A 23,237-nucleotide genomic window follows, 5' to 3' on the forward strand; every position below is an offset into this window, starting at 1 on the left:
TGGAACACAGCTCGCTCAGAACCTTAGTTTATGACTTAAGGTGGAACACAACTCGTGGAGAACCTTATCTAAAGTGAAACAGAGAGCAGAGAACCTTTTTGTATGATTTAAGTTGGAACACGGCCTCCGGAGAACCTTTTTGTATGATTTAAGGTGGAACAGGGCCTCCGGAGAACCTTTTTGTATGATTTAAGGTGGAACACGGCCTGCAGAGAACCTTTTTGTATGATTTAAGGTGGAACACGGCCTCCGGAGAACCTTTTTGTATGATTTAAGATGGAACATGGCCTGCAGAGAACCTTTTTGTATGATTTAAGGTGGAACATGGCCTGCAGAGAACCTTTTTGTATGATTTAAGGTGGAACATGGCCTCCGTAGAACCTTTTTGTATGATTTAAGGAGGAAAACATGGCCTGCAGAGAACCTTTTTGTATGATTTAAGGTGGAACATGGCCCCCGGAGAACCTTTTTGTATAATTTAAGGAGGAAAACATGGCCTGCAGAGAACCTTTTTGTGTGATTTAAGGAGGAAAACATGGCCTGCAGAGAACCTTTTTGTGTGATTTAAGGTGGAACATGGCCTGCAGAGAACCTTTTTGTATGATTTAAGGTGGAACATGGCCTGCAGAGAACCTTTTTGTAAGATTTAAGGTGGAACATGGCCTGCGGAGAACCTTTCTCTGACTTCAGATGAAACATAGAATGCAGAGGACCTTTCTCTAGAACTTAAGGTGGAACACAGCCTGCAGAAAACCTTTCTCTATGACTTAAGGTGGAATACAGTCTGCAGAGAACATTTGTCTTTAAATTAAGTTGGAACGAAGTTCGCGGACAAGCTTCTTCTATGACTCAAGCTGGAACACAGCTCGCTCAGAACCTTAGTTTATGACTTAAGGTGGAACACAACTCGTGGAGAACCTTATCTAAAGTGAAACAGAGAGCAGAGAACCTTTTTGTATGATTTAAGTTGGAACACGGCCTGCAAAGAAACTTTTTGTATGACTTGAGGTGGAACATGGCCTCAGGAGAACCTTTTTGTATGATTTAAGGTGGAACATGGCCTCTGGAGAACCTTTTTGTATGATTTAAGGTGGAACATGGCCTCCGGAGAACCTATTTGTATGATTTAAGGTGGAACACGGCCTGCAGAGAACCTTTTTGTATGATTTAAGGTGGAACATGGCCTCCGGAGAACCTTTTTGTATGATTTAAGGTGGAACATGGCCTGCAGAGAACTTTTTTGTATGACTTAAGGTGGAACACAGCTCGCTGAGAACCTTAGTTTATGACTTAAGGTGGAACAAAGCCAGCGGAGAACCTTTGTCTAATGGCTTTAGATGAGCCTGTTTTTTTTTTTTCTTAAACAACAACCACGTCTTAAACCTTTTTCAAACAAAACATTACACCTCAACATGCATGTGTGAAAGTACACACAGCAGATAAAATGGATTTCAATACCTAGAAAACATTAATGATTGGTTTCATCAGCAAAAATTGTTCTGTGTTGAAATGCATTTAAAGAAAAAACAAGTGGATATAGGAGAAGACATGTGACTCAAAGTAACCAAACTTTGAGACAACAGAAGAGAAAGCAGGTTGTGACACATATGCTGTTTGTGGACAAGTGTGTGTGTGTTGGAGATGTGAGAACATGGAACCTCAGAGCGGCTCGGTAACCTGAGCCTCATGTGAAGGAGCAGAGAGCAGACAGGAACTGCCATCAAGAATGCGCTCCGTCATTACAATCTGGCTACAATGAACGTTACATTCTCTCAAAACTCAAAAACTGAAACTCAAGTCTCAGTCTGACAGAAAATGTAACAGACGTATCAAATGCCCACAAGCAAACACTACAAAAAACATTCTTCCTCCTCCTCCTCTACCTCAGCCGCACAGATTGAGGCCAAACATGAGCTCCAGCTGGAAACAGCAGGAACATCCAGCACATCTGCAGACAGAAGAAAGCTGCTGTCCGACCGACTTAAAGGATCAACTGGAGATTCTTTCCAGAATGTTCTTAAAAAGTCAAATAAGTTTAAATATGATGTTAGTTTAGCTTTTGTTGTGCTAATTATTGTAGCGGTTAATTTATACTGGCTTTTCCCTTCCGAAGTCACCACAGTGCAAAGGTGCCGCTGTACTGCACGGGGGCCGGACCTGGCCCTCCAGGTAATTCTATCCGGCCCTCCAGATCATTTTAATTTTATTAATGGCCTGATGTTATCTTGAGCTCATTTCTAACTTGTATAATTTTGACAAAATATATTTTCATGGAGAGTAAAATATTAAAAGTTATTTAAGGTTTAAGTTGATTTATTCTGGAATAATATTCCTGCCTTTTTATTATTCATAATTATGCTAAAAAGTTACGATTTTAAAGTTTAAAAAAATTGTCATTCTGCTAGTCTTTTGGATTATTTTAACATTTACTAAGATTTTTCAGGCTATTTTGAAGTTTAGCTATTTTTTCAGTTACATGCTAGCTGTTTCGGCTAACTTAAGTTTTTTTTTTTTTTTTTTTTTTTAGCTTTTTGGGCTAATTTTGCATTGAGCTAATATCTTAGCTGGCTATCAGCTTCAGCGTTTTCAGTTATTAGCTTCAGTGTTTTTAGCTATCAATTTCAGCATCTTCAGCTGTCAGCACTAACATCTTCAGAGGCCAAATTCAGCTTACATCATTCATACTAGCATTAATGCTATATATCTAGTTCATAATATGTAAAAAAGTAGTTTTATAGTGTTTAATAAATGTTTATCCTGTTCGGCCCGCGACCTGAGGTGTGTTTTGGATTTTGGTCCCTTGTGTGATTGAGTTCTACACCCCTGCTAAACTGTATTACTCAATTCCTGCTGCTCAGCAACAACTGCCTCCTTCTAGAAATGTCTATAAAGTTATTTTTTCTCATTACAGGTTATTATACATTTCAAAACAAGATTTAGCAAATTTTTTTTAATTTGTTCATATAAAATTAAAAAATCTGTTTGCTTTTATCCCAAACAAAAAGACATGACATGCAGACAAACTCCGGTGGAATAATTTACTAAGACAAATAATTTCACATTTACATAAATAATTTGTGCGATTCTTTCTTCCAGCAGCCACAAACTCCTGGAAAGTGATCACTACCGCCAGTCTGAGCGGCCCAAAAATACGGCTCGGTTCCCAGACTTCTTTTCTTTTTTTTAAGCGTCTACAAGACGAGGCAGGAATGGGGAGTTCCCAGACTGCTCCTGGCACACTTGTGCAGACCACCTTACCCAGGATCCTTTGCGTCAGAGCCACTAGGGCCTGCTTTGGGGGCTCTGTATTTTCTCCTCCTTCCCTTTGTCGAAGCATGTCATCTTCTCTTGCTTCCTGTTAGTCTCAAGTGTTCAGGAGAAGCTAAATAAAGGTTGGATCGCTGATGGCAACAACTATTCAAATAGCTTTAGGGAAAAAAGGAAACAAATGGCAAAATAAAATGTGAAATACTCTTCATTTAAGCTTCTTTCCTTCAATAACCTGAACACGTCTCTGTTTATGCATTGCTTTGTTTTTGGAGTGGTGCTTCATTATGGAGTCAAAAATGTCTCCAAATTACTGACAAATTCCTTTGTCCGTAGTTCATTTGTGCAAATGAAGATCAAGTGTCTGTGCTTTCACGAGGTTGGATGAGGTAAAGCTCGTTTCTTCTTCTGACCAGGATGATGCTCAGTTGAAGAGGATGGAGTCGGGGTCTCTGTTGGCGATCTGTGCCATGTGTTTGAGCACGTCCTTTTTGGTGATGATTCCCAGCAGCTTCCTAAAAGCAAAAACGTAGAAGGGATATTCAGGTGTTTAGGACATTAGAAAATTAAGGACATATCTGTGGGATGAAGAAAAAAGGACGAGTGTTCCAATATGTTTTACTTTAGCACAGGGGTGTCGAACTCAATTACACGAGGGGGCCAAAATCCAAAACACACCTTATGTCACGGGGCGAACAGGATAAAAATTTATTGAACACTATAAAACTACATTTTTTAAAAACTTCAAAACCGTAACTTTTTAATATATTATAGACTAGATATATAGCATTACCTACGATCATGCTAGTGTGAATGCTGTAAGCTAAATTTGGCCGCTGAAGTTGCTAGTGCTGATAGCTGAAGACGCTGAAGCCGATAGCTGAAGACGCTGAAGCCGATAGCTGAAAACACTGAAGCTGATAGCTGAAAACACTGAAGCCGATGGCTGAAAACACTGAATAGCCGATGGCTGAAAACGCTGAAGCTGATTGCTGAAAATGCAGAAGCCGATGGCTGAAAACGCTGAAGCTGATTGCTGAAAATGCAGAAGCCGATAGCTGAAAACGCTGAAGCCGATAGCTGAAAACACTGAAGCCGATAGCTGAAAACACTGAAGCCGATAGCTGAAAACACTGAAGCTGATAGCTGAAAACACTGAAGCCGATGGCTGAAAACACTGAATAGCCGATGGCTGAAAACGCTGAAGCTGATTGCTGAAAATGCAGAAGCTGATAGCTGAAAACGCTGAAGCGTATAGCTGAAAATGCAGAAGCTGATAGCTGACAATGCAGAAGCCGATAGCTGAAAACGCTATAATTGATAGCCAGCTAAAATATTAGCTAATATTAGCCAAATTAGCCTAAGAAACAAAAAAAACAGCTAGCAGGTAGCTGAAAAAAATAGATGAAATTTAAAATATCCTTAAAAAAAAGGTAAAAAAAAAAACGCCTAAAATAGCCAAAACAGCTAGCATGTAGCTGAAATATTAGCTAAACTCCAAAATAGCCTAAAAGATCTTAGTTAATGCTAAGATCGTCCAAAAAAAACTTTAAAACTAACTTTTTAAAATAGCTATGAATAATAAAAAGGCAGAAATATTATTCCAGAATAAATCAACTTAAACCTTAAATAACTTTTGATATTTTACTCTCCATAAAAATATATTTTATCAAAATTATACAAGTTAGAAATAAGTGCAAGATAACATTGGGCCATTAATAAAACAAAATGATCTGGAGGGCCGGATAGAATTACCCTGAGGGCCGGATCCGGCCCCCAGGCCTTGACTTTGACACATGTGCTTTAGAATAAAAGAACAAAATGGTTTATTATTAAATGTCTGAAGCCCCTCACCCGTTATGTGTAACTAGACACTGGCGTAGACCCAGTTTCCTGAAGATATCCACAGTGATGTCGATGGGGGTGTGGTCTGTAACGGTGAAGGGGCTGAGGTCCATGATGCCTCTGAGGTTCAGTGGAGGCGGAGCATCAGGAGGAAGAGACGGGAGGTGCTCAGTAAATACCACCTGGGAGGCGCTGACGACTCCGTCCTGACGCTTTCGGGCGTTGTCTGGTTGACAGAGTAGACGGAGAAACGTAAGAGACAGAGGCAAGTGACGAGTATCTTTTTAGAGTACAATCCATCTAGAACACGGTACAGACCGATGGATATGAGCAAGTCCCTTCGGAGGACAAATCCCACCAGCCTTTGGGACTCCTGGGAAAGGACCACAGGGAAGCCACTGAAGTGAGTGCTCTCGATCAAGCTCTGCAGGGGAAAATCACAACCAAGTCAGGATTTGGCACAAAGAAAGAAGGGGTGTGACGATGAATTAATGTATATTCCTACGATCCAAGCAGATCGACCTGTCTTATAAATGTGTTTCCAAATAAATACATCGATCATATTGATATTAAAAAAAATACCATTTGGATTGAGACATAGTAGGTTTATTTAACAAACGACAAAGCAACTACAAATGATACTAATGGAATTGCTAAGATGAATCACTACACCCCTAAAACGTTTACCTCCACCTCCCCGACGGTCATGCCCTCCTGAGTTAGCACTGCCAACGCGGGGTCTCCTCTCCGGGGCCTCATCACATCCACAGCCAGGCTGTTATGGTCAAACTCTTCCTTTGGCTCCAAAAACGGGTATCCGTTCAGCCTGATGTGAGCCTTCATATTAATGGGAATAAAATATAATTGTAGATGACTGGTGAAAGATAAATAACACAAACAAAGACTTGGATGAAGGGAGGATGCAGCACCTCATAGATTCCTTCTCTCCCAAAGGCGTCGGCCACCCATTTGCTGGTCATGGTGGCAGCCATCAGAGGAACGATGTACTCTAGGCCACCAGTCAGTTCGAACATGATGACGACCAGGGACACCGTCATCCGGGTGACGCCCCCTAAACAGAAGGAAGTGAACAGTGATATTTCAAGAAACAAAAGAAAGAAAAGCCAGGCTGGTTTCAAATCAGTCAGAATAAATGTAGTCCCTCCAGGAATTTGTGATGTTGCGATTGCAACTATTAATGCAAATTCAAGTATGCTCGGGATCAATAATTATGGCAAGTGAAAGAGGTCAATATTACGGCAAGCAAAAGAGTCAATTTTATGGCAAGCGAAAGGGGTCAATAATGATGGCAAGCTAATAAGTCTATATTATGGCAAGCAAAAGTGGTCAAAATTACGGCAACCGAAATGGGTCAATATTATATCAAGCAAAAGAGGTCAATAATTAGAGCAAGCGAAAGGGGTTAAAGACTACGGCACGCGAAAGGCGTCAATAATTACGGCAAACCAAGGGGTCAATATTATGGCAAGCGGAGGGGGTCAAAAATTATGGCATGCAAAAGTTGTCAATACTTATGGCACATTAAAAGGGTCAAAATTATGGCAAGCAAAAGAGGTCAAAATTATGGCAAGCAAAAGGAGATAACTTTTAGGTGTTTTCGAAAAAAAAATTGCTTTGCTGCAACTTTTCACAATAGCTGCTGCAACATCAGTCGTTTTAGACCAGAGCAATCATAATAATCTGCCGCAAAATCCCGGAGGGTCTGTAAATTTCATAAATTTACTTTGGTAAAAACCAGATCTGCTTCTGAATCATTTAGTCACATCTCCTCTAAAGTCAGTCAGAAATGTGGAATTATGTTTTCAGTCATTACTTAAAAAACTCTTGTGAGATCCACTGTACTAGAACAACTCCATTACAATAGTTGGGTAAAATATTTAAACATGATCTCCGAGTCATTTGACAGTAATCATTTTTTCCATCTATCATATTTTCTTCTCATCAAAACGAAGCACCAGGTTCCACGTCTCACCTAAACATGCAGCTGCTCCAACCATTGCGTAAAGCCCTGGAGTGATGCAGTCGGCTCCTGGGGAGCACCACCCCCTGAAGATGATCGAGTCGTGGTTGTAGTAGGCCAGCTGCTCCATACCCACGCCCAGCAGCCTGCCTGCGATGGCGCCAACAGCCATGCTGGGGATGAAGAGACCCGATGGAACCTGGATAGTCCACATAAAAAAATAGGTTGTAATATTTTGGTGGTAAGCAAGCTGAGCCAGTGACAAAAAGTGAAATACTAGATGTATGGAGCCAAATTAGGGCCATAAACATCCATCCATCCATCCATTTTCCTGACCGCTGTGACCCTTTCAGGGTCGCGGGGGTGCCGGAGCCTATCCCGGCTGCTGAAGGGCGAAGGCGGGGTACACCCTGGACAGGTCGCCAGTCTGTCGCAGGGCCTCAATCACACACCCATTCGCTCATACATTCACACCTAGGGGTAATTTAGAGTCACCAATTAACCTATGGAGCATGTTTTTGGACGGTGGGAGGAAGCCGGAGTCCCCGGTGAAAACCCACGCATGCACGGGGAGAACATGCAAACTCCACACAGAAAGGTCCCAGCCGGGAGTTGAACCGGGGCCTTCTCGCTGTGAGGCAAGAGCGCTAACCACTGCGCCACCGTGCAGCCCGGCCATAAACATGTGAAACCCAAATAAAACAACTTGAAAAATTCAGGCTAAAGTATTGGAGTCAAGCTAAAAAAAAAACAAAACAAAACAAAAAAGTCTAAAATTGTCTGCAACTCTAGTATAAACTTGATTATTTTTAAGCTTCAAATTTTCTGTTTTTAAAAACTAAAATTTTCGGATTCAACTCTTCTTTTCGGTTTTGAATCTGAAAATTTCAGGTTTGAAACTTTTCACCCCGTGGGGGCGGGGCTAACACGAAGGACCAATTAAAATCGATGAGCTTCAGCTTCAGTCGTGGTGCGTTCACTGACTTTGACAACTTGGATAATTACGATCAGCAAATGTCTGTACTGTGGTGGCAAGCGAAAGGGGTCATAAAGCACCAGGAAAAGCGGCGCATCAGCCATCCAAAATGAAGCTTTTGATGAAAGTTTCAAAAGTAGGACGTAAACTACGCCGTTTACAGCTGTTCAAAGACGGGTGTGCGTCCAAAACGCTGTTCTGGTTTGTTTCAAATCTTTATGTATGGGGTTACTAAAGTAGTAGCAGACAGATTTTAAATGTTTGTATGTCTTTATGGAGCCAATAGGATCAAATCAGGATCAGCTTAAAGTGAAGGAAAACCAGATTGTAAATTTTGGAAAAAAAAAAAAAAATTACATTTGAAAGCAAGAAATTTTAAACTGAAAAAAAAGAAGAAAATGTGAAAATAAAATATTTTTTTTAATTTGGTAACAGTTTTACGTTTAAATATTATTATTTACAGTTATTTTTTTCAATTTGTTTATATTTCTTCCAAGTTTAGCTTTTTTTTTAATTCACAATTTTATTTTTCACATTTTCAATAATTTAGTTTTCAGTTTGTAGTCTCAGGTTTGAACCTTTTTTGTTTTTATTCTTAATTTTTTTTCAAATTTCCAATCTGGTGTTTCCTTTACTTTGAGCTGATCCTAATTTGACCCCATTGGCTCCATAAAGACATTGAAACATTTAAAATCTGTCTGCTACCACTTAAGTTATCAGAAATTTTCAGCTCTTCAGTTTGTTTTGTAGTCACTCTTGGGTTAATTGAAATAATGAAGCGGGGTCTCCATGTCTGAACATCATTCATGACATTCCTCTGTGGTAACTCAGAGGAAACGAACTGCTGAGGGGGATCAAGAGGAGGAAGTGAGGCTTCATTTAAACGTCTCCAATGTCCAGATATGTTAAAGGAGCGTGTTTAACAATAATTAGACAATGTAAAAGGGAGGATGGTTTTATTCTCACCTTCATGCCAAAGGTGATGACGGTGATCATCATCTTGAAGATGAGCGCCAGAGCCAGCTGCCACAGAGCCGTGTAGAGCTCTGGGCCGGCGGGCCGGTCAGCGAGGCTGTTTCCTACTCCGGTTTCTGACATGTTTGCCGGCTTTACAGAGAGACAGAAAGAGTTAGAGGAGAAACAAAAAACTCCACAGTTGAAATCCCAAACTCCAATCAGAACGCACGGTTTCACGGACCTGCTCGTAGCCACACAGCTGAGAGGAGTCCAGCAGAGAGCAGTCGTTGAAGAGCTCTGAGATGAGCTCGGAGCCGCTCATCCTCGTGTAGCTGTTTGGGTATGAAACCAGAGCAGTTAATGCAGCCACGAGCAGCACCTCGATGATGGGATAGTGACCCAGCCGAGTGGTTTTCCCTGCAAAAACACCAGAAGGATCACTGCACGCCGTTCAAAGAGCTCCCAGTACTCTCAAATCCTCACAAGACTCACGTATTCTGCACCAGGCGATGTTAGCCCTGATAAACAGCGCCCCCCAGAGGCCTCCAAATATCCCCAGCAGGATGAAAGGAGCCAGCTCCACCAGATGCCAGGGAGCGTGAAACTCCACGTAGAACAAGACTAAGCGGCTGTTCCCGAACGGGTTGATGGAGCGCAGAGTGAAGGCTGCCACCAGCGCGGCGAAGAAGGAACGCCACAGCGTCTTCAAGGGGAAGTAATAACTCACCTAGACGGAGGAGAGTCACTTCAATACTAATAAAATATTTAACTGTAAGAATATTATCAACCCAGGAAAAGATCAGTTAGAATAAACTTTCAGACTTCATCACCTCTTCTAAACTGAACAGGACTCCTCCTATAGGAGCGCCGAACGCCACAGACACTCCCACTGCTGCAGCCGCTGATAAAACCTGAAAGAAACAAACAAAAAAAACGGAAAATGTCTTTATTTGCTGAAAATGTGACGTTTTAGGAAAAGAAAGTAGTTCTAAATTTGTAAAATTCCTCTTATTTACAGATAACTGACACTATAGTGTTAAAAACAAAATTGGAAATTCATTTTAATTGAGTTTATTATTATTTATTTTTTAAAATTGTAAAAGCATAAGTGATTTCTACTTGATGATAATTGCATTTAAATTCTATTACACACAAACTAAAAATAAAACAAAAGTTTTTTAGAATAATTATATAAGAAACTTTGTATTTTTTGTTGTTTTTTGAGTGTTAAAGGGTTTTTGCTTTTTTTAAGAACTATTTTTTTTAATTATTTAGATTTTTTTTTATTTTTGCCCAACGACCCTACAAAAAACAATTAAGATTATCACCTAAATCCCAAGTTTCCCATGAAGCCACAGGAGTTCAAACTGAACCAATAACATTTAAATCTCCAGATCTCACCTCGCGGCGTTTGGCCTCATTCTTGCGGTACTTGGTGAACAGGTGACACAGGATGTTGGCACAGCAACACGCCACGTGGACCAGAGGGCCCTCCTTTCCCAAGCTAAGCCCAGAGGAGACGGCTAAAACCAGAGTGATGGTCTTGATGATCAGCGTCCACTTCCCCAGGTAACCCCGAATGATGAAGCCACTGAGGATGGTTTTAATCTGAGAAGACAAACGCAGTGTTGAGAATATTTCATCATTTGATGCAAGAAAGGCGAGAAGAATCACAAGACCAACCCAAAGAGAGAAAATTGGGTTTTAGATCTTGATTTCTTAATGAATATATTAAGTGACTATTATGGTTTTATTCATAAAGTATTTAAGATAACCTTTAAGATCACATAATTGCAATCTAGTGTTCAGTGAGGACATCGTTCTTGACAGATTCCTTCACTTTAAGGAGGGAAAAAACATTTTAGCATCAGTGACTGCAACACAAAAACATTCAACAAGTCACTTTTTTATTTTAAAAGATTCTGTCTTTCTGTCACAGACACAGCTAAAGGTCATGACCCTCATGTGCAGTACATGTTTAGCTCTGATTAGGTAAAGAACTGATCTCCATTTGTTAGATTTGATCTTGATGGATAATATTTTATGGTTTTTAAGTGAAGTAAAAACGTTTGATCTTATCTAAATGTTTGAATTAGCTTTTTTTATTATTATTTTTGATTCAGAAAATTATGGTAAAAATTAATAAACTTTTAGTAGCAAAAATATGAAATATGAAAAGCATTTAATAGTACAAGCCGACATTTACGTGGTCATAGTTATATTAGATTAAATCATTGATTGATTTCGAGCATTTTGAGAAAAAAAAGGACAAAAAGAATGCAGACACAAGCAACAGTGACAGAAAACATGGTTAGTTCTGGCTAAGCTACTGAATATGGTAGTTAGGATGTTTAGTATGGAATCATTTTTTGCACTTTTTAAAAAAAATAACTTTTATTAACCTTTATTTAACCAGGAAGTCCCATTGAAATTAAGAAATCTATTTTATAAGGGAGAAACTATTCCAAGACTTTGTGCCATCAGTATGCTCCCCACAGCTAACCTACCACTAAAATATAAAGACATGATTTTAAAGTATAGAAATAATCCTGAAATGAGCGGTGTACATCTCACCTCTGGTATTCCTGAGCCACATGCATACGGTGCAAAAGCTCTGACCAGCGTCACCGCCAAGAAAGAGAAGAGCAACGCCCAGAATAGGTACATCAGGTAGTCCATTATGTACGCAAACGCACCCTGGAGAGGACAAAAATCAAGACGTTAATCACAAACTTAAACAAATACAAACTGTAAATGGTAAAATTATTATCCAAAACATCAAACTATTTGTTTTTTCTGAATTCTAGATGAAATCAGAGCTGACATGAGTACTTGACTGGAGGTCAAGAGCCCTGCTGTTCCCTCCCACTCACAGATCCTCATCCTCCCTCCATCTGACCGCTCCTCTTCCTCGCCACATCATCATTAGCGGAGTCGCTTAGGTTGATATTTTCAGACACATTTTGTGGTACAAGCGTCAATTTTGCTCAAGATCCTCTCTTACAAAATGAATCCAGTCTCAAAATTATGAGATAATAATGCACAAAATACAGTTTTTTTACTTGGTGTACCTACAGAATACTATTACACAAATATTAGATAGATTTTTAAATTGGAGTTTTGATGGTAAATATGTTCTCAGATCAGTTTCAGCAGCAAAAAAGAAAAAAAAAGTTTTTTTAGTTAAGTATTTCTAATAAATGTGAGTCATTCAGGGACTTAGATTGGATCTAATACTCAGCCTAAGAGACTTAATCCGGTGGATTTGAGCTGCTCTCATACCTCTGACGTTCCTGTGATCAGTTCAGACCAGCTCTTCCACTGTGGACAGCGGTCCCGCTCCTGGAATGTTTCGTTATACGTCCAGCAGCAGTGCTCGTGGTTGAACCAGAAGCCGACGAGACACACCCCCCCTTTCAGGTCGGTCATCCAATGTGCTGCGATGTCGATCCCACCGGCTAAAGCTCCTGCGGGAAAGGGAAATCATGCCGTGAGCTAAAAAACAAAGCCAGACGTGCATCGACAGCTTGATGTAAATGTTATTAAAATAAGACTGTTGGCCACACCTGCCATGAGTCCAACAAGCAGCATGAGCAGCCATCCGGAGAAGGCATCACTAATTCTGTGCAGCAGCGCCACAGTGGACTCTCTGCTCTTATTGGTGATCTGATGGACAGAGATGAACGATAAATGCAATAAGATGATGTATTAAAATAAGCAGATGAAACCCCTTTTCTCAGTTTTGTTAAAAATCCAAGCATAAATAACAAAATGTAATCAATTAAACTAAATGAACCAACACTAAAAAAACATTATTTATTTACATTGTTTGCATTTTTCTTAAAAGCAAAGCCAAGCCTCAGGTTGCAGACCCCTGACCCCAGCATGTCTTGCTAATCCTCTGATTGTTCCTTTAGCTCCTCCCCACTCTACATTTATTGTTAGACATCTTACAACTTTTTAAAGAGAGCTACTTCTCCAGTTTTTAAGCTGTAGCCAACTTAGTTTCAAGTAAACCCTGTCCTCACTGCGTTACCCTAAATCAGGGATAGGTAACTCTTAAAGGAGCGCCGCAGAAAAAGTAAGATGGAATTTATTGAAGACAGGACACAACTGGAACAGTATTCTGCGTCTAAAATAAAAGTGTTTTTTTTCTGATTATCACTGGGTAAGTTGATAAATCGAGGGTTGTAGCACAGACTCTTCCTGGAGGGAGCTGTTGGCATCGACCTTACATCAGCACGTTTCCAACCGCTCGTTTTCGTGGGTATGGGAGGGGCTGCTGCAGACAGCGCAGGTTTTTAGATGGATTACTCTTAAATGCATGAACGGATCAGAATGCCATTTTGGGGCTCTTTAACGTGAGGAATGAACAGTAAAATGCATTTAAAACCTCAAAAAGTGGAATTTTCATGGTAGGACCCCTTTAAAGACCGTAGACAAACAAACGTTGATATCTGGAGGTTCCTGCCGTACCTCTCTGTGCCTGTCCCGGTCTTTGCTCTTCTCTCTGACCCAGTCTATAGTGTTGAAGTCTTCATATGTTCCCAGTCCGGGCACCGGCTCTTCCAGTGGATCCACTAAATTTCTTGGGCCAACCCCGTTGGCACTGGCTCTTCTGCTGCTGTAGTCCTCAAACCCTGCTGGGAGAAAGAAGAAAACTATGTTTGATGGCTTCATTTTATTTGATTAGTTACAAATGCTTAATTATAACATATTTCTGGATTTCAGTGATTGAAGGGAAAAAAAAACATCAAAAGAATATCTAACTATTCCAACAACAAAAAGACATGAGATCATCAACACAAAGACACAAACAACTGTGACTTATTTCAGTTCACTGAACCTCCAGATGTGAGTGAACCTCGTAGCTGTAAACGATTGCAAGATGTCAGGAAATAATCACGACACAGAAACAAACAGAAGACCAACTCATTCAAATGCTGCAGTTCAATTCATTCAAAAATTATGTAATCCCAAATCCCAAACTCTACTTGACTTTAGCTTTTTTTATTTTATAATCAATGCCTTTCATTATTTTTGTAATGAGTTTGAAAATTTTGTGTTTTTGTCCTGTCTTGTCCACAATCTGTGTTTGAAATAAACAAGATCAATCAATATCCAACATATAGGCTTATTTATTTACTATTTTATGTAGACGTTATAAATGTAAGATATCAAAGTTCCACTCCAATAATCTTTGGATCTTTTTTAAGTGTCCCCCATGATATTTTAATTATAATTATGCCATTTTTAGCCACAGTTTTTGAAACTTGTGTCGTTTTAGGACATAATTTCTGCAGAGCGGATGTAGTTTTTTTAGAAATCTGCCTCTGAGTTGTGGGTAGGACTGTTCGCACTCACAACCTCTGCCCCCTCTTCCCAACATCCAAAACTAAAAATAATCTGTTTACTCTCTCAGCAGGGACCTTGTTGTCCACCGACCACATTTTCTACTTTAAAAGTACAATGTTTTTCAAATGGCAAGCTTTTTTTCCCATCTGCTCCTGATCACAATAATATGAATTAAAAAAAAATACTCAAAAATGCAACTTTAAGCCTAATTTTCTTTAGAAATGTCCTCCATCATGAGAAATATCCAACAAAAACATGTTGAAAACACAATTTTCATTGGAGTGGATCTAAAGGCAACTATAATTGGCAACACTTCACTGTTTTTGCTTAAAAAAAACATCTATACATTTTTGCACTCTTACATGAGTGTTCTGGAAAAGACGGATACAAAACTCAATTCAATTAAAAATCATAGTTTGTCTGTAGATTATATTTACAATAAATGAATAATAAAGAAAGAAGAAAATCGTGTTTACTTTTATTAATTAAAATTTAAACCAGACTGGAAGTGAAGAACATACTACTTATAAAAAAGAAGAAGGCAGAATTTACAATGTAACACTAATGCTGCAAAACTCAACATAGAGTTCTCTTAACACAAGCTACCTTTCTATTCTAGTAGAAAGTTTTCTGCACAGATGCAGGCTTCCTCGGTTAACTAACCCGGTTTCAAGCACAACTCTTCCTGCCCTTTGCACCTCTTTAATGTTAGTCAAAATACAGACTCAGCAAAGCCTTGTGGAAATGCAGTCAAATAAACCAAAGCATAACCTTCATCACATTTACATTTTTGAAGAGACAAAACTGTTCAAATCTAGATGAATCCAAGTCCTCAGCTGTAGATCATTTTTTCAAGATTTGGCAGCTTTGAACAAAGAATGCAGGTCTGGAGGTTTGGAAAAGACGAGCTTTTTGAAGTAAAGCAAAGACAAAACTTAAAAGAAAACAAACCAGCTTTTTAAAGACTTCAGACTTCAGCCGGTCTATGCTTGTACAATTATTATTTTGGTACTGATCCCATAAGATGGCAAACAAAACAGAGCTCAAGATAGAGAACAGAGAACATTTATGTTTTTATATCCCACTTACATATAGACACTTTTAAGGCTGAGCACAAACAGTCGAGATAAAAACCAAATCACAGCACATGCTGGTTGTAAAAGGTCTTAATGATTAAACGCCAGCGTGATTAAGTAGGGCAAAGCAACGCCACATTTAGCGGTGGAAATTCACACATTTATCAACATAAACAAAAGCAGGACAGACACGTCACTGTTGAGAAGTTTGGATTCAAACCTAACCAGTTACACAGGAATGACTTCTGAAAGCAGACCAGCAAAGAATGACAACAGTTCCCAGAAAACAAAGAAACCTACCATCCTCCACTAATTCCTCCTCATCCAGCTCTCGTTTCCAGAACTCCCAACCCATTTTCCTCCTGTATCAACAGGATCTCCACATTCAGAACCTACAGTCAGAGTGACAACAGGTTCAACTCTTCTCTTAACTCCTCCAGGAAGTAGGCTGCGGTTGAGACCGCCCACTTTGACCAGGACACTCAAGAAGCTGATAGGCTCAAAGATTGAGGAAGAAGCTGATAGGCTGAATTCATTTCTAAGCTATTTTATCTTCTTGCTTCAAATCCTTTGGTTTTAAGGATTCTCTCATATGAACAAAAACAAATATTTTAACACATCCTGTGATTAAACCGATTGATATACGTTTAAAAAATATGAAGCCAAACTTGGCACCCAAACTTAAAAAAAGCATGTACTTGTCATAACTATGATGCTGTTTAAGTAAAGTTAAAATCAATGAGACATGTAGTTTAACACTATAGACATTGCATGAAATGGTCAAGAACTTTTTCCCCACAACTACGGAGCTAAATTGGAATCAATATTTTATGAAGCCCAAATAAAACAAATTGAAAACAACATTGGTGTTTGGCCTAAAAAAAAATAAAAAATGTCTGAAAGCTTTTGCTATTCTAAAATAAATGTAATTATTTTCCGTTTCAAATGTTCTGTTTTTTAGATTTCAAAACTCAAAATTTCAAAACTTTTTTTAACTTTTTTTTTTTTTCGAATCTGAAAATTTCGGTTTCAAAACTTTGGGCCTCGTCATGGCCTGTTGGGGTGGGGCTAACACAAAGGACCAATCAGAATCAATGAGGGTGGTAACCTCAGTCCCAGTGCATTCACTGACTCTGAGAACTATGATAATTAAAGTCAGAAAATGACTGTATTGTATTTGTGTACTCAAATATAATCAGCCCCAGTTTAGCTCCATACAGAACCCATAATTTTTGTTTCAAAAAAGAATTATGTTTTGAATTAAGGAATAATTTTATTTTAGTCTCTAAAAGGTAGAAAAATTATTGAAAAAATGTAAACTTTCATGTTAATAATGGTCCGTGTGTAATTTTTTTTAGGTTGTGATCATTATTTAAAAGTTATACAATGATCTGGGTGAATATTCTGATTGGCTGCAGGGTGTGGATTAAGTAAGGGATAATGCTTGATGAAGTGTGCATTATCAGAAATTACAAGACGTTTTACGTCTGACAGTTTCTGGGCAATATTTCTTACAAAATAATTGTAATACTAACAGTGGAGGGATCTAGAACATTTAGGCCATGTGATGATAACTTCCTTTTAGGTGTACATTATCACTCTCTATACCAGGGGTAGGGAACCCTGGTCCTCGAGAGCCGCCTTCCTGCATGTTTTCCAATACACCCTGCTCTGGCGTGTTCTTATTGGCTGGACACACCTGAACCAGTCCCTACTCATGACTGATTACCTGGTATACTGGAAAACATGCAGGAAGGCGGCTCTCGAGGACCAGGGTTCCCTACCCCTGCTCTATACCATGGTCAGGTTGAATGCTCAATTCTGATTGGCTGCTGGGTGTGAATTAACAAGTGATAAACCTGACCTAAAAAAAGTTCTGGTGGTTATTACTGAAAAAACTACTATACAAACTGAAACTTACCGCTAGCATATTAACTGCACTTAGTTGAACCAAAATGTTTCACCTTCAATTGAATTTAATAAAAAAAAGCATAGTATTTTTATGAGTTTTAGAAATCAACAGGTCTGTTAGTTTATATCAAAGTGAATTAAAATGAGTAAATTAGACTAGTTCTTTATCAATATAAGGATTTATTTTCTGTATTTGTATCCATAACGGAGTACTTCAGTGATCAAAGAGTGAGGAAAGTCTTTTATAGCAGAGTCACCTTCCCAGAACAAAGTTCACAAATAAACATGAATGATTGAAAGTCTCCAAGAACATCCCAGTAGGCCATGAACCATTCCCAGAAACTAATGCATACGTAATGAAATGCTGTCCTTGGACAAACGGGGGAGCAGGTGGACTGTATTTCAAGTACAAAGCAACAAAATCCACGATATAAATGAAAGTGTTTTAAAAAAACAATTATGTTTGTGGATGATGTGGAGGAGTCCTCAAAGTGGATGAAATAAGTATTTGTTGTAGGTTTGTCATCTTAATAGTAGGTTTATTTGAACAAAGATTGATAGAAAATCGCCAAGAAAATCAAGAAATCAACTTTAAAGAATTTATATTTGCATTTTATTGAGGGAATAAGTATTTGAACCATCTTGCTGGAAAGACTTAAAACTTTGTGGCAAAACCCGTTTTAACAAGCACAGAGGTCAGGCGTTTCTAGTAGCTGATGAACAGGTTTTGGGGAGAATTTTGGCCCACTCTTCTTTGCAAATGACTTCTAAATCATGATCTGGTGGCTGTCACTTGGAAACTTTGAGCTTCAGTTCTGTCTATAGGTTTTCTAATAGATTCACTCCATGACCTTCATAATAAGCTTCTTCTTCAGTCGTTGGTTGTATGTTTTGGGTCACTATCTTCTTGGAAGACCCATTTTAAGCTTCTCGTGGAGGAAAGGAAAGCTCTCACGGTACATGGCTCAATCCATCTTCCTGAAGCATAATGCTTCCACCTCCATGCTTGACAATGGGGATGGTAATCTTGGAGTCATAGGCAGCATTTCTCTTCCTCCAAACAGGTGAGTTGATGCCAAAGAGCTCAATTTTGGTCTCATCTGACCTTTGTTTCAGTCATTCTTTAAGAATATGATCACATGTCCCAAATGCCAAATTCGCCTAAAAAACTACCAAAAAAAAAGCATAGGTTGGCCAAAACAACTAGCATGTAGGTAAAAAAAAATAGTTGAATTTCAAGTTACCCTATAAAAAGCTAATATTTTTACAAGCAGCGTGCAAATATTAGCCCAACTCTAAAACCGACTGAATAACTAAAGAAAAAAAAAAATCCTAAATTAGCTAAAACAGGTACAATGTAGCTGAAATATTGGCTAACCTCCAAAATGGACAAAAAAAAAAACTCAAAAGAAAAGCCAGAATTAGTCAAACATCTACCTACAGCTAAATATATATCAGCTAAACTCCAAAACAGTGTTAATTTTGACAGAGAATTTTCATTTAGTTTTAGTCTTTTGACTAAAATAGGGTTTAGTTTTAGTCGCAATTTAGTCATATTGTTTCTATTAATTTTAGTCAAATTTTTGTCGACTAAATTACAGTAGATATTTAGTCAACAAAAATATAAATAAAGGTAAAGCATTTTAATTAAATTTACTAAATATGATCATATGAATAACACGCAAAGATTTTACTAATTTGAAAAAAATATTTTACTTCACTTGTAATTTCTGCGAATTCAGCTTCAACAACTTAAAACACATTAAAAGAAAAAAAATAATTATGATTCTATCCCATTTCCAAAAAGAAAGTGTCTATTTGTATGTAATTTTCAAAAAACGTGCAGCCAGTGATGAACTTTTTTCTCAGTCGCACTGACCCAGAGGACAGGGTTAAGGTTAGGATTATGGTTATGGTTAAGGTTAAACAAGCAAATGTTTCCTGAGTGCTGCTTTCTCTGCAGTTCACGGATCCACCAGGGGATGGGTCAAATATGGAGAAAACATTTCACACTTTTAGGAGTGTGACAGTTAATGGGATAGATACGTGCGGCCAACAAAAGAAATCCAGCCTTGCACAAACTTAAAATGCAGCAACGGGATCTTGGCTGCACGTATTACATGTGGACAAAACATGAATTTCCATCATATTTAGTCTTGGTCACATGTAAAAATGTGTAAATAACATCAGTCTTATTATAAATGTCTTAACAAAAAAAACTTGTGTTGAGTCAAGTGTAAAAATGCATAAAAAAAACATGGGGTGTAAGCTGTCCAGAACACCTGTGAGCATGTTATATGTGCTTGAACAGCATGTCTATGATACCACCGCCGGCCAATAGATGGCGCTGTTGTCACGTAACGTGATGGAGTTGGTGACTGCTTGTGGATCTGAAGAAGCAGCGGGGCTGCTAGCGCTTGGAAATACGCTAAAACATCGGTTTATAACTTTACAAACGTCATGCTAAAACAAAACCGCATTACTGACATTAGGGGAAGAATTTGTATTCAGCCCAATACGCTGGAAATAATCGTGTTTGTATGTTTATCTTTGCGTGGATTTCAGGCTGGCTTGTCTGCAAACGTCACTTCAAGTTTTCTCATGTTTTTCCCTGTGATGGTCGCTCCACACGTCTTGTTGAGGGTCGTCTTTAATATAATGTTTGTCCATATATGTACTTCTCGGTTTCTACCTGGAGTAGACATTTTCACCTATATCACAGACACAATTCATTGAATTAGCGTCTTAGCGGGCGGGCTGCAGGGCTCTGTGTTCTGATTGGATCGCTTTGCATTTGCTCCCGCCCTCCTCCACCAGCAGTCACTATGATTGGATATCGTCTTTGAAGAGCATTTTCGTTTCGTTTATATTCATTGACGAAAAAGTCTGTCAATTTAGTTAAAGTTTTCGTGTCTGGGCGGGAGTTTTTGTTAGGGGAAAAATGTCGTTGACGAAGACGATGACGAAAATTTTTCGTCAACGAAATTAACACTGCTCCAAAATAGCCTAAAAAACCTAAATTAATGTCAAAATAGTCCAAAAAGCTAGCAGAATGACATTATAAATTTCAACTTTACTACACTTTGAATCGATAACGACTAATCAATAACTAAATTAGTCGTCGACTATTTTAATAGTCCATTAGTTGACTAATCGTGGCAGCTCTACTTTCAGTAGCATAGTAGCAGCCAGACAGGACTTTGCCATTCATCTGGAACAATCCAGATATTTGAACAGCAAAACTACTGATCTTTTCACAGCTGAAGCTAATAAACAGAACTCACATTTTCTTAAGGGAGAGAATTTGACTACAAGTGTTTTTTTTGCCCTATAAGAATCCATCCATCCATCCATTTTCTTGACCGCTTCTTCCCTTTCGGGGTCGCGGGGCGCTGGAGCCTATCCCGGCTACTGAAGGGCGAAGGCGGGGTACACCCTGGACAGGTCGCCAGTCTGTCTCAGGGCCTCAATCACACTCACATTCACTCTCACATTCACACCTAGGGGCAATTTAGAGTCACCAATTAACCTATGAAGCATGTATTTGGACGGTGGGAGGAAGCCGGAGTCAACCCCCTATAAGAACCACAATCTCAATAAAATTGTAGACTATTACTTTTCTGTACTGGACACAAAAGCATGGACATCACCATTCCTTCCAATTTTCTATTAAATTTATCTTCACATCATTTTTACACCAAACACTTGAATAGTTTTACAAAAATATTTACTCAAGTTAAAGTAAATACGGCTGCTCTTCCCTGCAACATTAAAAACAGTCCATTTTCTCACCAGGAGTTCAAGTCTCAAGTTTTTGAGCCAAAGACCAGACAGTTTCAGACAGTACAAAAACAAGAGATTTTCAACATTAAAAAGCAGAACTAGAGCAACAACTCAAATGCAGTTTTGCAGCCGTCCAATGATCTGATCTGAATAGTTAAAGGATTGGTGTAGAAGCTGAAGGAATGTCATAAAACTAAGTCAGTGCTTGAAAGTGTTTGTGGAATCACAACATTATTTCTTTCAGGAGAAAGCCTGAAATGCTGAGGCTGCTGTACTAGGAAGCAGAGAAGTGAGATGATGACATCATCAGTAACCGGGGAAACATCAGGAAGGAACTGTAAGCGTAGAAGTCACAAAGCAGATTTTTAGACCTCCTGACAGCTCAATGTTTCTCTAAATGAGTAATTGTTTCCACATGTTAACACAGCATGCTAAGTAGCTTATGGTGTTTAGTACAACATTTTTAACTTGATTGTGCTGAAAGAATTAAAAAAGTATCAGCAGCTCTTACATGATGTGAACTCGTGCTTTCTGTCGTCAGAAAATGAATGCTGCGCAGGGACCGATTTAAAGAACATCTCGGTTTCCTAAAGCATGATGGGTAAATTCCAGCTAATCAGACTAAGATAAGCTTGAGTTCTTAACACTAACGGTAACATGACATCAGCAATGGAGTTTAGATTAACTATGAGATCAACTAACACATTTCTAACAAGTTGAAATGTTCACATTGATCCAAACTAGAAAACTATATTCTTTTGTATATGCCTTAAAACAGCATAATAATAATCAATATCCACTTCTACAATAGATCAACTTTAAAATTAACACCTAAAATGAAAGAATATAGGTTTAATTACATAATGAAAAACAAATCATAATAGCTTACAATGACAGCCATGGTAAAACCTTACAGAAGTAGATTCTGTGGTTCGATATGATCGATCAAGATTCTCTCTGACACAGCCTAATAATAAGAAGGATTATGATGATTACAAGTGGCTTTATTAACCCAAAAGAGAAAGAAACTCCAAAATGTTGCAATCTCTTGTTTTTTAATAGAAACAGGGACATTTGAATATTCAAAATTGGTGGGATTTTGCTGTATTTGTGAAAAAAAGTTGTAAAAGGTGAGATCTTGTACAGTTTTTATTTCTATTCTGAGTATCCATGTTCTCCATGAGAAGTTCGAGAAAAGTTTTGACGGAAGCTCCTCCCACACGCGGCGGGAGCTTCAGGTCAACAGACTTTTGGATAACCGCCAAGCAGCAAATTTGACACTTGTTAAAACAAAGACGGTACAGTACATGAATTTGACGCCAGTTACATTTGGTGTGGACAGATGGACCCCAGTTCGATGGTCCGTTACACCCTACTTCCTACTCTGTACATCCCAAAAACGCTGGCCGTTGGTCCAGTTGTTCCACTCAGAGCGTGGAGTCTATTCAGACTGAGGAAAGTCAAAGCAAAGCTCAGTCCCATTGGAAACGAACTAAGACCACCTCAAAAGATGGGTCCGAGAGCAGTTTTTAGTCTCAGACCAGGTTCACTTGGGTGCATCCTGAGTGAAAATCCTGGTTCACTTTAAGCGGACCAAATGTGTCCAGTCTGAATCCAAGTGGATCCACTTACCTGAACCCAGAGGAGGGATGTCGTCTGTGGTGGAGAAGTCCAGCGTGGCACCTGCGATGTCCACCATCTCGTCGTCATCATCATCACTGGGGTGATGGAGGGCATCAAAGCTCCCGGTTCGATACCCGGGGTTCTCCATGGACCTGGACCCTGTTCACAGAACAGCAGAGGCTCGGTTTACCCTCCACGCGCTGCACTCACCGCATTCCTTCCAGCTAAGTTACCTGTGTCCGTGTTTCTGACGTGTTTTCCATGTAAGCTCGACCACCTGAACATAGTCACTCAAAGTAATAACTTTATGTTCTGTCTAAAAAGAAAAGAAACATGAACCCGTCCGCCCTAGCTAGCACTATCACCCACATCAACACAGGCAGTTGTGACTCTTCATTTTCACTAGAAAGGAAGTTTTTGTCACCATTTCCGCCCCTTATTTCCTCTTTTACGTTTTGTGCTC

The 23,237-nt window shown here is 39.0% G+C and overlaps 1 protein-coding gene across 5 annotated transcripts in view; it reads right to left on the bottom strand.

Moving 5' to 3' along the window:
- Positions 1-3,024: 3,024 nt before the first annotated feature.
- clcn5a (chloride channel, voltage-sensitive 5a) overlaps positions 3,025-23,237 on the bottom strand; it is a 27,032-nt gene continuing 6,819 nt past the window's right edge. The window contains exons 1-17 of one of the 5 annotated variants that reach the window (XM_024287597.2): positions 23,008-23,173; positions 22,784-22,933; positions 13,503-13,666; positions 12,593-12,692; positions 12,309-12,493; positions 11,601-11,723; positions 10,428-10,634; positions 9,857-9,937; positions 9,519-9,753; positions 9,268-9,443; positions 9,036-9,176; positions 7,106-7,292; positions 6,042-6,184; positions 5,800-5,949; positions 5,431-5,536; positions 5,122-5,338; positions 3,025-3,782 (exon numbers count right to left, since the gene is read on the bottom strand). In XM_024287597.2, the coding sequence (XP_024143365.1) occupies positions 3,692-3,782; positions 5,122-5,338; positions 5,431-5,536; positions 5,800-5,949; positions 6,042-6,184; positions 7,106-7,292; positions 9,036-9,176; positions 9,268-9,443; positions 9,519-9,753; positions 9,857-9,937; positions 10,428-10,634; positions 11,601-11,723; positions 12,309-12,493; positions 12,593-12,692; positions 13,503-13,666; positions 22,784-22,933; positions 23,008-23,059 (2,508 nt within the window). In that variant the 5' untranslated portion in view covers positions 23,060-23,173 and the 3' untranslated portion in view covers positions 3,025-3,691. Of the gene's footprint in view, positions 3,783-5,121; positions 5,339-5,430; positions 5,537-5,799; positions 5,950-6,041; positions 6,185-7,105; positions 7,293-9,035; positions 9,177-9,267; positions 9,444-9,518; positions 9,754-9,856; positions 9,938-10,427; positions 10,635-11,600; positions 11,724-12,308; positions 12,494-12,592; positions 12,693-13,502; positions 13,670-15,757; positions 15,896-22,783; positions 22,934-23,007; positions 23,174-23,237 lie in introns of those variants that run through there. The other 4 variants (XM_024287596.2, XM_024287598.2, XM_024287599.2 and 1 more) reach the window with 4 other exon arrangements.

The sequence above is a fragment of the Oryzias melastigma genome, linkage group LG18, assembly GCF_002922805.2.
Source record: "Oryzias melastigma strain HK-1 linkage group LG18, ASM292280v2, whole genome shotgun sequence".
Lineage (NCBI taxonomy): Eukaryota > Metazoa > Chordata > Actinopteri > Beloniformes > Adrianichthyidae > Oryzias > Oryzias melastigma.